The 13,933-nt window shown below is 36.5% G+C and overlaps 1 protein-coding gene across 7 annotated transcripts in view; it reads left to right on the top strand.

Moving 5' to 3' along the window:
• The window catches only part of TTN (titin), a 239,716-nt gene that overhangs the window by 23,769 nt on the left and 202,014 nt on the right, over positions 1-13,933 (top strand). For all 7 annotated transcript variants that reach the window (XM_052675513.1, XM_052675512.1, XM_052675511.1 and 4 more), the window contains 18 exons: positions 82-250; positions 764-2,454; positions 2,561-2,842; positions 3,129-3,395; positions 3,525-3,797; positions 3,900-4,163; positions 4,265-4,525; positions 5,105-5,365; positions 5,811-6,074; positions 6,167-6,427; positions 6,581-6,841; positions 7,272-7,532; positions 7,619-7,760; positions 7,850-8,015; positions 8,218-8,449; positions 9,054-9,338; positions 9,440-9,565; positions 11,278-11,466. In XM_052675513.1, the coding sequence (XP_052531473.1) occupies positions 82-250; positions 764-2,454; positions 2,561-2,842; positions 3,129-3,395; positions 3,525-3,797; positions 3,900-4,163; positions 4,265-4,525; positions 5,105-5,365; positions 5,811-6,074; positions 6,167-6,427; positions 6,581-6,841; positions 7,272-7,532; positions 7,619-7,760; positions 7,850-8,015; positions 8,218-8,449; positions 9,054-9,338; positions 9,440-9,565; positions 11,278-11,466 (5,655 nt within the window). The remainder of the gene's footprint in view (positions 1-81; positions 251-763; positions 2,455-2,560; positions 2,843-3,128; positions 3,396-3,524; positions 3,798-3,899; positions 4,164-4,264; positions 4,526-5,104; positions 5,366-5,810; positions 6,075-6,166; positions 6,428-6,580; positions 6,842-7,271; positions 7,533-7,618; positions 7,761-7,849; positions 8,016-8,217; positions 8,450-9,053; positions 9,339-9,439; positions 9,566-11,277; positions 11,467-13,933) is intronic.

The raw sequence follows: 13,933 nt of genomic DNA, 5'->3' as shown, positions 1-13,933 counted from the left end.
TAGGAGACTTGATAATGTTTCCTATTAAAAATAATGGTTATAATAATTTCCTCTCATAATAACTTTCCCTTTCTATTTCAGCTAAGGAGGATCTAGTCAGACCACGCTTTGTGGAAAGGCTCAAGAATGTTAGTGTAAAAGAGGGCTCTAGACTGCACATGTCTGTGAAAGCAACTGGCAACCCTAATCCTGACATTGTGTGGTTGAAGAATAGTGACATCATTGTACCACACAAATATCCCAGAATAAAGTAAGCAGTTGTCGTGGGTTTTTTTGATTATTTTGTTTTTAATAGTAAAAACAGTTAATAATCACTGTTCTGTTAGATGCTAAGTGCCTCCTACGGTACACTAAATATCTTTGCTTCCACGGAAGGAATAAACTGAGGGCTTAGTCCAGTGGTTTCGGAAACCAGTAAAACTTTTGCATTGCAGCACAGCTCTGAGACAGAGAATGTTTTTTAGGTTTCCCTCAATATTATCTGAGTTGTATAACAGCATATTTTGTATTATGCAAATCCAGTTTACAGCAGAGACTTAAAGCACCTTTCTCAGTCTCCAGTTTTGCAGTCTTCTGCAAGCAAAACTGCCACTGGATTCAACACTGCATCTTATATCATTGTCTATTTGATTATTATGCATTGCACTTAAATATGAATAAATGTAAATAATCAGATAATCCTTTCAGTGAATTTCCTTCGGAAGCTTTGACTTTATTTTGGAGATGTGAAGAAAGTTTTTAAGTAATTGTTTTAATATTTCAGGATTGAGGGAACAAAAGGGGCCGCTGCCCTTAAAATTGAATCCACCGTCAGGCAAGATGCTGCATGGTATACAGCTACTGCCATCAACAAAGCTGGGCGGGACACTACTAGGTGCAAGGTGAATGTTGAAGTTGAACATGCTGAACCAGAACCAGAAAGAAGATTAATCATTCCAAAAGGGACTTACAAAGCCAAGGAGATTGCAGCACCAGAGTTAGAGCCCCTCCATTTGCGTTATGGTCAAGAGCAGTGGGAGGAGGGGGATCTTTATGACAAAGAAAAGCAACAGAAACCATTTTTTAAGAAGAAGCTCACATCTTTAAGGCTGAAGCAATTTGGACCAGCGCATTTTGAGTGCAGACTTACACCAATTGGTGACCCAACTATGGTGGTGGAATGGTTGCATGATGGCAAACCATTGGAAGCAGCTAACAGACTCCGGATGATTAATGAGTTTGGGTACTGTAGCCTGGACTATGGAGTAGCCTATTCCAGAGACAGTGGTGTGATCACTTGCAGGGCAACTAACAAATATGGTACAGACCATACATCTGCTACCCTGATTGTGAAGGATGAGAAAAGTCTTGTGGAAGAATCTCAATTGCCAGAAGGCAGAAGAGGAATGCAGCGAATTGAAGAATTAGAAAGAATGGCACATGAAGGTGCTCTTCCTGCAGTTGCTATGGATCAAAAGGAGAAACAAAAGCCAGAGCTTGTTTTGGTTCCTGAGCCTGCAAGAGTCTTGGAGGGTGAAACAGCACGATTCCGCTGCCGTGTCACTGGTTATCCTCTTCCCAAGGTCAACTGGTACCTTAACAGTCAGCTCATTCGTAAGAGCAAAAGATTTAGACTCCGTTATGATGGAATCCACTACCTGGATATTGTGGACTGCAAATCATATGACACAGGTGAGGTGAAAGTCACTGCAGAGAATCCAGAAGGCTTTATTGAACATAAGGTGAAACTTGAGATCCAGCAGAGAGAAGACTTCAGATCAGTTCTTCGTCGGGCTCCTGAACCCAGGCATGAACCTGTAGTGACGGAGCCTGGAAAACTTCTCTTTGAGGTACAGAAGATAGACAAGCCTGCTGAGGCAACAACCAAAGAGGTAGTGAAACTTAAAAGAGCTGAAAGAATCACACATGAGAAACTGTCAGAGGAATCTGAAGAGCTGCGCAGTAAGTTCAAGCGAAGGACAGAAGAGGGCTATTATGAAGCCATCACTGCTGTGGAACTTAAGTCTCGCAAGAAGGATGAATCATATGAGGAGATGCTAAAAAAGACAAAAGAAGAACTTCTTCACTGGACCAAAGAGATCCCAGAGGAAGAAAAGAAAGCCCTTCCTCCTGAAGGCAAAATCACCATTCCAACGTTCAAACCGGAGAAGGTTGAACTTAGTCCAAGTATGGAAGCTCCAAAGATATTTGAACGAATTCAAAGCCAGACTGTAGCCCAAGGCACAGATGCCCACTTCCGTGTGAGGGTGGTAGGGAAACCAGACCCTGAGTGCCAGTGGTTCAGAAATGGCGTGCAGATTGAAAGGACTGATCGTATATACTGGTACTGGCCTGAAGATAACGTTTGTGAACTGGTCATCAGAGATGTGACTTCTGATGATTCAGCCAGCATCATGGTGAAAGCAGTCAATATAGCTGGTGAAACTTCCAGCCATGCTTTCCTGTTAGTGCAAGGTAATTTTAAATCTCTTACTTTTATCCTGCTGCCTATTATAGCAATTACTCTAGTTAAGCCTATATGACAAATGCCCTATTGATTCATTACATATTGTTTTTGCAGCCAAGCAGCTAATTAGCTTCATCCAGAACTTACAAGATGTTGTTGCTAAAGAGAAGGACTCCATGGCAACATTTGAATGTGAGACATCAGAACCCTTCGTCAAAGTTAAATGGTTTAAGAATGGAATTGAGATTCATTCTGGAGAAAAATACAGGATGCACTCAGACAGAAAGGCTCATTTTCTTTCTGTACTAGCAGTAGAAATGTCTGATGCTGACGAGTACAGCTGTGCTCTGGTAGAAGATGAATCAGTAAAAACTACTGCAAAGCTTATTGTTGAAGGTAAGAAGCACACAGCCTAGAACTATAGTACTTCTATATAGAACTTAGTACTTTTAAAGTGAAATCTACTTCAAGAAGAAATAAAACAGTTCAGACAAATGCACTAGGAAATGTTTAAACCCCTTTTGTATTTTTTGAATCCAGTATGAAAGCTTTGAGATACATTTATGAAAAAATGGTCACAATGTGTGCACATGTATGTATATATGTTCAATTTTAAAAGAAATTTTTTCATCGTGGGTATCTAATCAAACTCATTCGTGAACATAATTATTTTTACTTGTAGGTGCTGTGGTTATGTTCATTAAAGAACTTGAGGACGTTGAAGTCCCAGAATCCTTCACAGGGGAACTTGAGTGTGAGGTTTCCCCAGAAGACATTGAGGGGAAATGGTATCATGGTGATGTTGAACTCAGTTCCAATCATAAATATGTGCTTGCATCCCGTCGTGGTCGCCGAATCCTCACTATTAAAGATGTTAATAAAGATGATCAAGGAGAGTATAGCTTTGTTGTTGATGGGAAGAGGACTCATTGCAAACTAAAGATAAAGCGTAAGCATATCTAATATTTATATCATCTGTATACAATAAATGTTCTTTAGTATGAGTTGTTATATACCAGAGTGCCTTAGTATTCAGTATTCTATTACAAGGATTAATTCATTTCATTTAATTCCATAGCTCGTCCCATGACTATTCTTCAAGGACTTACTGATCAAAAAGTCTGTGAGGGAGATATTGTACAACTTGAAGTTAAGGTCTCTCTAGAAAATGTGGAAGGTGTCTGGATGAAAGATGGTCATGAAATTCAGTCAAGTGATCGTATTCATATTGTGTTGGATAAACAGTCACACATGTTGTTGGTAGAAGATGCAACTAAAGAAGACAGTGGAACTTACTCTTTCAGCATTCCTGGTCTTGAACTGTCAACCACTGGACAAGTTACTGTGTACAGTAAGTCATTACCATGGATTTGAAATCATGTTTGCTTTTGGGTTCGTTATGATTACTTTTTAAAGGTATAGCTTTTTCATGGTAATTTTTGTAACTTTGCAGGTGTGGAAATAATAGTTCCTCTGAAAGATGTTCATGTAGTTGAAGGAACAAAGGCTATCCTTGAATGCAAAGTTTCAGCACCAGATGTAACTTCCTCCAAATGGTACCTAAATGATCATCAGATAAAGCCTGATGAACGTGTACAAGCTGTGTGTAAAGGCACTAAACAGAGGCTAGTGGTTGCCAGAACCCATGCATCAGATGAAGGACATTACAAGTTAATGGTTGGCAAAGTCGAAACAAGTTGCAACGTCACAGTTGAAGGTAAGTTTTGTTTGAGGCAAATTTATTTTGAAATAATTTTTCAATACGAAATAATGGAAGAAACTAATGCATGTGTTATGTATTATTTTTATTTTTTATAGAAATTGAGATTATCAGAGGTCTTCATGACATCACCTGCACTGAAACACAGAATGTATCTTTTGAGGTTGAGCTCTCCCATTCAGGGATTGATGTAATTTGGCATTTCAAAGGGCAAGAGATCAAGGCTGGTCCTAAATACAAAATTGAAGCACATGGCAAAATATATAAATTGACAGTGGTGAAAATGATGAAAGATGATGAAGGAGAATATGTATTTTATGCTGGAGGGAAGAAAACATCTGGAAAATTGATAGTGGCAGGTTAGTAGGCTTAAAGTCCAAGATTTTTATTTCACTGTGCATTAGAAATAATGCTCAAAATACTGTTCTTTGTAAGTGTAATATCTGTGTGCTGTTTCTGTATTTTCTTAGACTTTAATTTCTCTTAATGTTCTCATTGTTCTTCCATTTATCTTTTGTGATCTCTGCAAACTGAATTCAACAGAGCAGTGAAGGAAGTGTTTTACTTCCTTACTGTGTTTTACTAAATCACAGTCTTGGAAGGGAATATTTTAGCATGCTTTTAATATAATTATTGTAAGAAGGATTTTTTTTTTCTTAAATATTTGGTGTGCCTCTGCTGATAATAAAAACAGTAAATAAGAGTAACTAGGATAGAAAAACATATTTTTGTGATGGTCACATCACATTCTATTCTTGATTTTTCACAGAGCTCAAAATGACTATGGGCATGTAGAAAATCGGGGCAAAGAATTCTGTCTAGTACCTGATTTTCATATGATTGCATTTTTATATGGGGGAAATTGAAAAGATGCATGACAGCAAAAAAAAAAAAAAAAAAACAAACAAGAAAAACGATGTACTTTTGCTTTCCAACAGGAGGTGCCATTTCAAAGCCTCTCAGTGACCTGACTGTAGCTGAGTCCCAGAGAGCTGTTTTTGAATGTGAGGTGGCAAATCCTGAATCAGAGGGCCAGTGGCTAAAAAATGGTAAACCATTACCCAAGACAGATCAGTATCGTACTGAAACTGATGGTGTTAAGAGAAGGCTTAATATCCCTGCCACAAAGATGGATGATATGGGTGAATATAGCTATGAAATAGCAAGCTCAAAGACGTCTGCTAAACTGCATGTCGAAGGTCAGTTTTTCTGAGTTTTCTTTTTTTTTTAATTTAAATGCAAATAAATAATAAAATCATAACCTAAGATACAAGCATATTTTGCTTCACATTTTGAAAATAGTGTTACATTATGACACTCTATCTGAGGTAGCAAAACTTAGTATTTTGGAGCTTGCTCTTCTGGAATTTAGCATGATATTTTTTTTAAAAAAAAGCATATTTTATTTAAGATACTGTCTGGCTGATAGAAATTCACTATTTTCTAGCTGTTTATTAAATATATCAGATAAAGAAAATTTGGTTCTCGTGGATACTACAAGTAGAGGTTTCTTTTTGTGTTCCAAGCACATCGCTTTGGTAGAACTTATATAAATCAATACAAAGGTAATAGATTTTAAAATGAAGAATCGTAGTTGTGTTTTTTTTAGATCATTGTTAATTTTTTTTAAAATATTTTTTCCAGCTGTTAAGATAAAGAAGACTCTTAAGAACTTGACTGTGACAGAAACACAGGAGGCAGTGTTCAGCGTAGAACTTTCTCACCCTGATGTGAAAGGAGCTCTGTGGATTAAAAATGGTGTTGAACTTGAATCAAATGACAAATATGAAATTTCAGTGAAAGGAACAATTCACACACTGAAAATCAAGCACTGTGTTGTCACTGATGAGTCTGTTTATAGCTTTAAGCTTGGAAAGATAGGAGCAAATGCCAGACTTCATGTTGAAAGTAAGTCAGTCTATTTTGAGTGTTTGCTTTAATGTGAGGTTTGAGATTCAAATGAAGCAGATTTCTGAATCTTGCTAACTTTCTTCCTTAAGCTGTCAAGATTATCAAGAAGCCAAAGGATGTGACTGCTTTGGAAAATGCTGTTGTTTCCTTTGAACTGAGTGTATCCCATGATACTGTACCAGTTCGCTGGTTCCACAAAAATGTTGAGCTGAAACAAAGTGATAAATACAAGATGATATCACAAAGGAAAGTCCACAAGCTGATGCTGCATAATATATCTCCTGCTGATGCTGGAGAATATACAGCTTTTGTTGGACAACTTGAGTGTAAAGCAAAACTATTTGTGGAAAGTAAGTATTGCAAGTTGGTAAGAAACTATATGAGTTGCTTTAACAACTCACATAAAACAGATCTCACACTTTGTAGACTTTTTTCTATTTTTTAACTCCTGCACACATACAGACCTTTTAAAAAATCTTTTTATTTTTATTTTTTACCCACAGCCATACACATCACAAAGACCATGAAAAGTATTGAGATCCCTGAGACCAAAACTGCCTCTTTTCAATGTGAAGTTTCTCATTTCAACGTACCTGCTGTCTGGTTGAAAAATGGTGTGGAGATTGAAATGAGTGAAAAGTTCAAAATAGTGGTCCAAGGGAAACTCCATCAGCTGAACATCATGAACACAAGCAGTGAAGATTCTGCAGAATATACGTTTGTCTGTGGAAATGACAGAGTCAGTGCAACTCTGACCGTAAAACGTATGTGAATATGAAATTAACAGAATATTTTACAGTTAACAATACTAGAGTTTATTGTAATGCAGGTGCAATTCAGACAAAACCAGGAATATTGCAGAGAGATTTTAAAATAACCTTAAGTAGCCTAAGCTACATTTTTAGAAAGAGACTAGGAGCTGCAAAATTGAAAGTCAGGCTATTGATCCCTTTGTTTAGAGCAATGTGCCTAAGTGTCAAATCTCCACAGGAGATGAATTTTAGATTCTTACATCATTTAAAAGGTTTGGAGAAGTTTAATTATAGCATTCATTCAGAACACAGAAACTAGAAGCTTTCCTTCAAATATCACCAAAATTCAGAACCTGTCTCAAAGATTTTAAGCATCTCTGGACCAGCTGAAGTGTGTTAAAAGCAAAAACCCTAAACCATGACCATTTCTTTTTTCTCTTAGCCATCTTAATTACCTCCATGCTCGAAGACATCAATGCTGAAGAGAAAGATACAATCACATTTGAAGTTACTGTTAACTATGAAGGTATCTCATATAAATGGCTGAAGAATGGGGTGGAAATAAAATCTACTGACAAATGCCAGATACGAACAAAGAAGCTCACACACTCACTCTCCATAAGGAATGTGCATTTTGGTGATGCTGCAGAATACACTTTTGTTGCTGGAAAAGCAGCTTCATCAGCCACTTTATATGTGGAAGGTATTTGGTCTCTTGATTTCTATGTTTAGTGACTTATAATGAGTTAAATAGAAGAATGGCACTCATTCTGTTCCACTTTCCTCCAGCTCGTCACATTGAATTTAGGAAGCATATTAAAGATATTAAAGTTGTGGAGAAGAAGAGAGCCATTTTTGAATGTGAAATTTCAGAACCTGATGTTCAGGTCCAGTGGATGAAGGATGGACAAGAACTTCAGATTGGTGAGAGGTAAATTATTCCTTCTACACCATCTTGACTTTCTAAATGTGTTTTCCCTCAGAGAACAATGTATTCACTTTATTTTCTGGTTTCCTTAGGATGAAAATTCAACGGGAGAAATATGTCCATCGTCTTATCATTCCTTCCACGAAAATGTCTGATGCTGGTCAGTACACTGTAGTAGCAGGTGGAAACACATCCAGTGCCAATTTGATAGTGGAAGGTCGTGACGTTCGAATCAGAAGCATCCATAAAGATATTCAGGTACAGCATACAATGAAGAATAAATATTTTATAACTTTATTATTCTAATTCAATCAGCGACAACATCTAACCTGAAAAACCTCCCAGAAAAAAAAATAAAAAATTTGTAAGGCCAGAGCCTTCCTCTGGGAAGTTTTACTGGAGTTTGAGAAAACCTGGAAAAACAAATGCTATTTGTAATGTTTCTAATACTTGCTTGTAGGTCATTGAGAGACAAAGAGCTGAAATTGAATTTGAAGTTAATGAAGATGACATTGAACCACAGTGGTATAAGGATGGCATTGAGATCAACTTCCATTATGAGGAAAGATATAGCTATGTGGTGGAAAGGAGAATTCATCGAATGAGCATCTCTGAAACCACTTACTCTGATGCTGGAGAATATACTTTTGTTGCAGGACGGAATAGGAGTTCTGTTGTTCTCTATGTGAATGGTATGTATACCCAAAACTAACACTTTGACTTCATTTATTACCCTGTATTTTTCTGATATTTATATAACTTTTCTCAAAATCTTAGTTGAAATTAAAAAATAAATGCAAAGGGAACACTGCCAAAAGCCTCATACACATAGATATTTCTTGCTCTAATGAAATAGCTGAAGAAAATGCTGTAACAGTCCTTTTTTACTCTGTATTATTTTAGACCAGGAAAATATCAAGTTTAAATAAAACTAATTTTTTTCATATGGATAAATACACAGGAGGACCAGCATAACAATTTTTGGAGGCATTTTGCCGAGACAAAGCATATGTCACCATAACTACTTCTGTTAAGGCAGTTGCTTCTGGATCATTCCCTTCCTATCAAGGAAAAGGGCACTTTTTCTTAAGCAAGCAAGATTGGGAACAAAAAGATTAAAATTGAAAATTTATTTGCTAATGCTTTAGAACCCATGATGAATACCAGTAATGAGATTTCTCTCCCTCTTCTACCCCTCTTCTCTCTCTCTCTCTCTCTCTCTCTCCCTCTCCCTCTCTCCCCCTCTCTTTCCCCCCTGTGTTCCCCCTCCCTTCTCCCCCACCTTCCGAAATTCAGCTCCAGAGCCGCCTCGGATTATCCAGGAGCTACAGCCAACCACCGTGGAGTCGGGTAAACCTGCCCGCTTCTGTGCAGTGATATCAGGGAAACCTCAGCCCAAAGTTTCCTGGTACAAAGATGATCAACAGCTTTCTCCAGGTTTCAAGTGCAAATTTCTTCATGATGCTCAAGAATATACGCTGTTGCTGATTGAAACTTTCCCTGAAGATTCAGCTGTGTACACATGTGAAGCCAAAAATGACTACGGAGTTGCCACAACTTCAGCTTCACTTTCAGTGGAAAGTGAGTTTGCTATGTTCACAATGTCTGTGAAATTTTATTGTCAACATTTAGTTGCACCTAACCTTTGCCTTTAAAAATTACTTACTTTTCTTATTGTTTAGTCCCGGAAGTTGTTTCTCCTGAGCTAGAGGTACCAGTGTATCCACCTGCTGTCATAGTACCACTTCGTGATGCTGTTACATCCGAGGGACAGTCTGCTCGTTTTCAGTGCAGAGTTACAGGGACAGGTAGGTTTAATTTGATGAAATAATGTACATCTTTTCACCTCTTAGAATTTTTCATTTTGAACTCAGAAAACATGCTGCAGCATACGGACTTGAATCAGTCTTTCCCTTGAGGTACAGTTATTTGTTGGATGCACACTGTAAAATGTTACCCACTGACAACTAGCAATTAAGTCATGTGTCAAAGATGGCAGCAAGCATGGAAATTTTAAATTGTCTTAAACAGTAAGCATTTCTAACACAAGTGTTTAGCATATCTGACACACCAAAAAATATGTCTACAGAAACCTGGGAGTCTCAAATGCTAACAGAAGTTGCAAAACTGTGTCAGTGCAAACATGGAGTTTCTAAACAGAACGTCATGACTGATAAACATTATCCTGTTAAATGAATATGAAAAAGGTTTCAGTGTCACACAGTATCATATCAATTAATTGAAGAAACAGACCAAAATCTACATCCTAATATTTCTAAGCATTTTTGCAAACTGTAAGCTGCCACTGCATTTTTTTCCTAGCATAGAAAGGATTTCTAAGTGTTTACTCATCTCTTGAAGTTTCTTTAAGAATTTTTCTTAAGTAACTTTTCTACTTTTAGATAAAAAGATAACCATCCTGCAATTTAAGTAATTCTTTCCAAGTTAATTAAAAAAATATATTTCTTTACTTCAAAAAATGGTCTTGAGTATGTCAAGTAATAAATTCTTCACATTGCAAAATGTAGAATAAGGATTTATAATTATTTAAAGATAAATGAAACTCAAACTTTAAAAATAGAGTGATACAGGTAAAAATCCATAATACATTGTTAGCCCACATATATTTATTTATACCAATACATAAATTGCTTTTCCATCATTTAACATCAAACTCCAGGGTCTTGTTTTTTTTTTTCTTCCCTTTTTAAAAAGACAAATCTATTTCATCTAGATCCCCTTTATTAAATACTGTCTCAAAATGGATTTATGTACTGCTCACTTGTGTTATACAAACCTTTTATGTTACCTTAGGTAATACACTACTGAAAATATATTGCTTAATGGTACACACTGCAGCTGGCTATTGAAAACACTTCCTCTTTCATCTGATAACAGTAATCACATTATTTGCATGAAAATACTTGACTCATGATGTAATACAACACAGAATGAAGAGTCAAGCTTACAGTTTATATTTCATTCCTTTTCTTTCCCAAGGCTACAAGAATCTATACAAGTAATACAAAATCTTATTTAGGACTTCTACAAAAGTACAAAAACAAGATCTTTCTAAAGAAATATGTGCAACTTGTGATATTTCAATAAAAAAAGTCAAGAAACTATTCTTAGCAAAAAGGCATTCAATTTTATTTTCTTCAAACTGCTCAGCTCAGCATAGTGATTTTGAAATATTCAGTCAGGTTTTAAAAAGGAATCAATTTTTTAAAATGTGGTTTACTTCTAGCAGTAGCAAAATATTTTAAAATTTATACTTTAAAAAGAGGAAAAAATGATTTTTACTCAGCATCCTATGATGTAGGATGAGTAAAATCAAAACTTAATACATACGTAACTTTCCACTGATCCTATATTACCAAAGTTAATGTAAGGCATATTCAAACACAAATACAGACTTGAGATTAAAGATTTCCAACAGACGTAAATATAAAAATGGTATTTACTTACTGGTTTAATATCATTATTTACATACTTTTTCTTCTTTTTGTTGCTTGAGCAGATCTGAAAGTCTCTTGGCATAGCAAAGACAGAGAGATCAAGCCATCACGTTTCTTTAGAATGACTCAGTTTGAAGACACTTACCAGCTGGAGATTGCTGAAGCTTATCCAGAGGATGAAGGCACCTACACCTTTGTAGCAAGTAACTCCGTGGGCCAAGTGACAAGCACTGCCACCCTGAAGTTGGAAGGTACAGTGTGCAGTTAAAGAAGATATCTTGTTTTGGTCATGTTCCAACACTAATCTTAACATAAAGCTGATGTAAGTGCTTGTCTGTCACGTTGTCTTTTCACTTAACTCATTGCTACAATTTACAATGTCCACAACACATTTGTGTGTCTCCAAAATGCGTCACAGTTTCTCAGTGTTTCATACATTTCACATTTTCATTCTCTCCGCTATTAGAATCTGGCATGAACCAAGCATACCTTCTTTTCTGATGGAAGTGCTTTGCTTTCACATTCTTGCATTTGATTTTGAGGAGAACCTAGTAAGAGTTTTTGTATGAAAAATATTACTTTGAAAGTAAGTTTTGAAAACATGTTAACAGTGGTGCGTATTAGTCTTGGGAAGACGAAAAAAAAAAATCACATTCACATATAGAATAATCTGGGTCGGACGGGACCTGACGGATAACCCGGAAATACTATCTGATAAAATACTGATCAAAGCTTTAAAGAAGAAATATTGTCTGGAAAATTTGCTATTAAGGTTTTATATTGTTCTTGCTATTATTTAACCATAAATTATTTCCTTTTTTTTTTTCTTTTTGCAATTTTATGGATGATGTTTTAGAATAGTTCTTGCTGTAATAGTTAGAAAAAAAATCTTGAATGAGAGAGAAAATGTAGTGTAGGGAAAGAAATTAAAAGTTGGCATGCTTCTTTTCAGGATTTAAAAAGGTTGAAGATCTTACAGCAGAGTCCCACTGGCATGTTTCTTCATCTGTTTCACTTAAGGAGGAGACTTTTGGCCAAAGGCCCATCTTTATCCAGCCTATTTCATGCTGCAGGGTCTGCAGTGGGGAAACAGTCAGATTTCAAGCTAGAGTATCTGGCATGCCTAAACCAGAAATCCAGTGGTTTCATAATCAACAGCTCATGCTTCCAGCAAAAGACTTAGTGTTCCACTTTGATGAGTTTACAGGCACAGTTATGCTCATAATAGTAGATGCTTTTCTAGAGCATGCTGGCCAGTACTCTTGCAAGGCAAGAAATAGTGCTGGAGAAACAACTTGTACAGCTACACTTACAGTGACTGCAGAAGGTAAAGCCCCATTTTTACTTCAGAGGGATTCAGTTTGTTGTATACCGCACTTTCACACTGTCACTAATATTCTTTCTTTCTTTCACACCTTTTCTTTAGCAGCTAATGTTAATAATACCTATCATCTATAACCCAACAACTTTCATTTCTTCTGTTTAACATACCTGGAGATCTGTGAATTTCTATCTTGACATAGGTTCAGAATAAGGATAATCTTACTGAAGAAGTTCAGATTTTTTAAGCTTGGAATTAAGTAATGGTTACAGCATTGATTGAGGTATTTTCACCCTATTCTGTGGGGGGGGGGGGAAAGAAAAAAGGAAAATACCTCATAAAAGGTTTCATAATAAGCCATCTCATATTGAAACGGTCAAGTCAAAGAAGAAAAAGCCATCAACTATTTATCAACTGCATGACTAGACTAGGCATCACTTGTCATTCATATTTGTGTATGGATATTCTTCCTGTAAAGAGCATAGTGCATCTGGCATGCTGAGTTTTCAAATGAAGATCATTCATTTTCTTTCTCCATGCTGTATGACTTTGTTCAGAGCATGGCTCAGTAAAGTTCTGTAGATACTAACTTTTTTTTTTTTGTTACTTGATTACACAGTGCAAGCCCTAGATAGGCAAAGTTCTGGGAAAGATGTAAAAGAGTCTATGCGGTCACAGGCTATATCAGAACTTCATGTTACTCCTTTCACAAAGAAGAATACAAAAACTTTTCGAAAAGAATTTAAATCAATGCAACAACCATCACAGGAATCGGGTGTACAGGTTTTTGAAAGCATATCTGAAATGTTGACCATGAAAGCTACATCAGTTGAAGAAGCAGAAGCCATGCACACAACAGTTCTTTCCCAGACATCTCAGAGCACCAGAATCTCTATGGCTACTGCTCAAGAACCAAAAGGTGTTCCTCCAGCGATTCTCCTGCAACTCAGAGACGTAACTGTGAAATCTGGTGATACTGCTCAGTTCATATGTGCCTTAGAAAATGAATTCTTCTCTGAGTTTCTTTGGGCCCACGAAGGTAAACGGATAGAAGTGTCAGAAAAATTGAAGATATCACGAAATGGAAGTGTCCTACAGCTCACAATTTTAAATGCTCAGCTGATAGATCAAGGACTGTACAGTTGTACTATTTATAATGATTATGGAGGAACAACAACTGCTGCAATACTAACAGTCAAAGGTGGTTATCTGACTTTAAAAATTATGACATGTTTTGCAACTTTATTATCACAGCTTGTGGCTCATTCAAATGTCCCTAATAATCAATATTTAATTGAGAAAGTTCTAGTAACTATGCTTTGGTTCTTCCCCTCCACATTTATGGTTCTGTTAATAAGTGGTGTAACTTCATACCTCTCTCCAGCAAATAACAGAAG

Source organism: Tympanuchus pallidicinctus, unplaced genomic scaffold, assembly GCF_026119805.1.
Source record: "Tympanuchus pallidicinctus isolate F22 unplaced genomic scaffold, pur_lepc_1.0 scaffold15, whole genome shotgun sequence".
NCBI lineage: Eukaryota > Metazoa > Chordata > Aves > Galliformes > Phasianidae > Tympanuchus > Tympanuchus pallidicinctus.
This window is presented reverse-complemented; position numbering and strand designations above follow the sequence as displayed.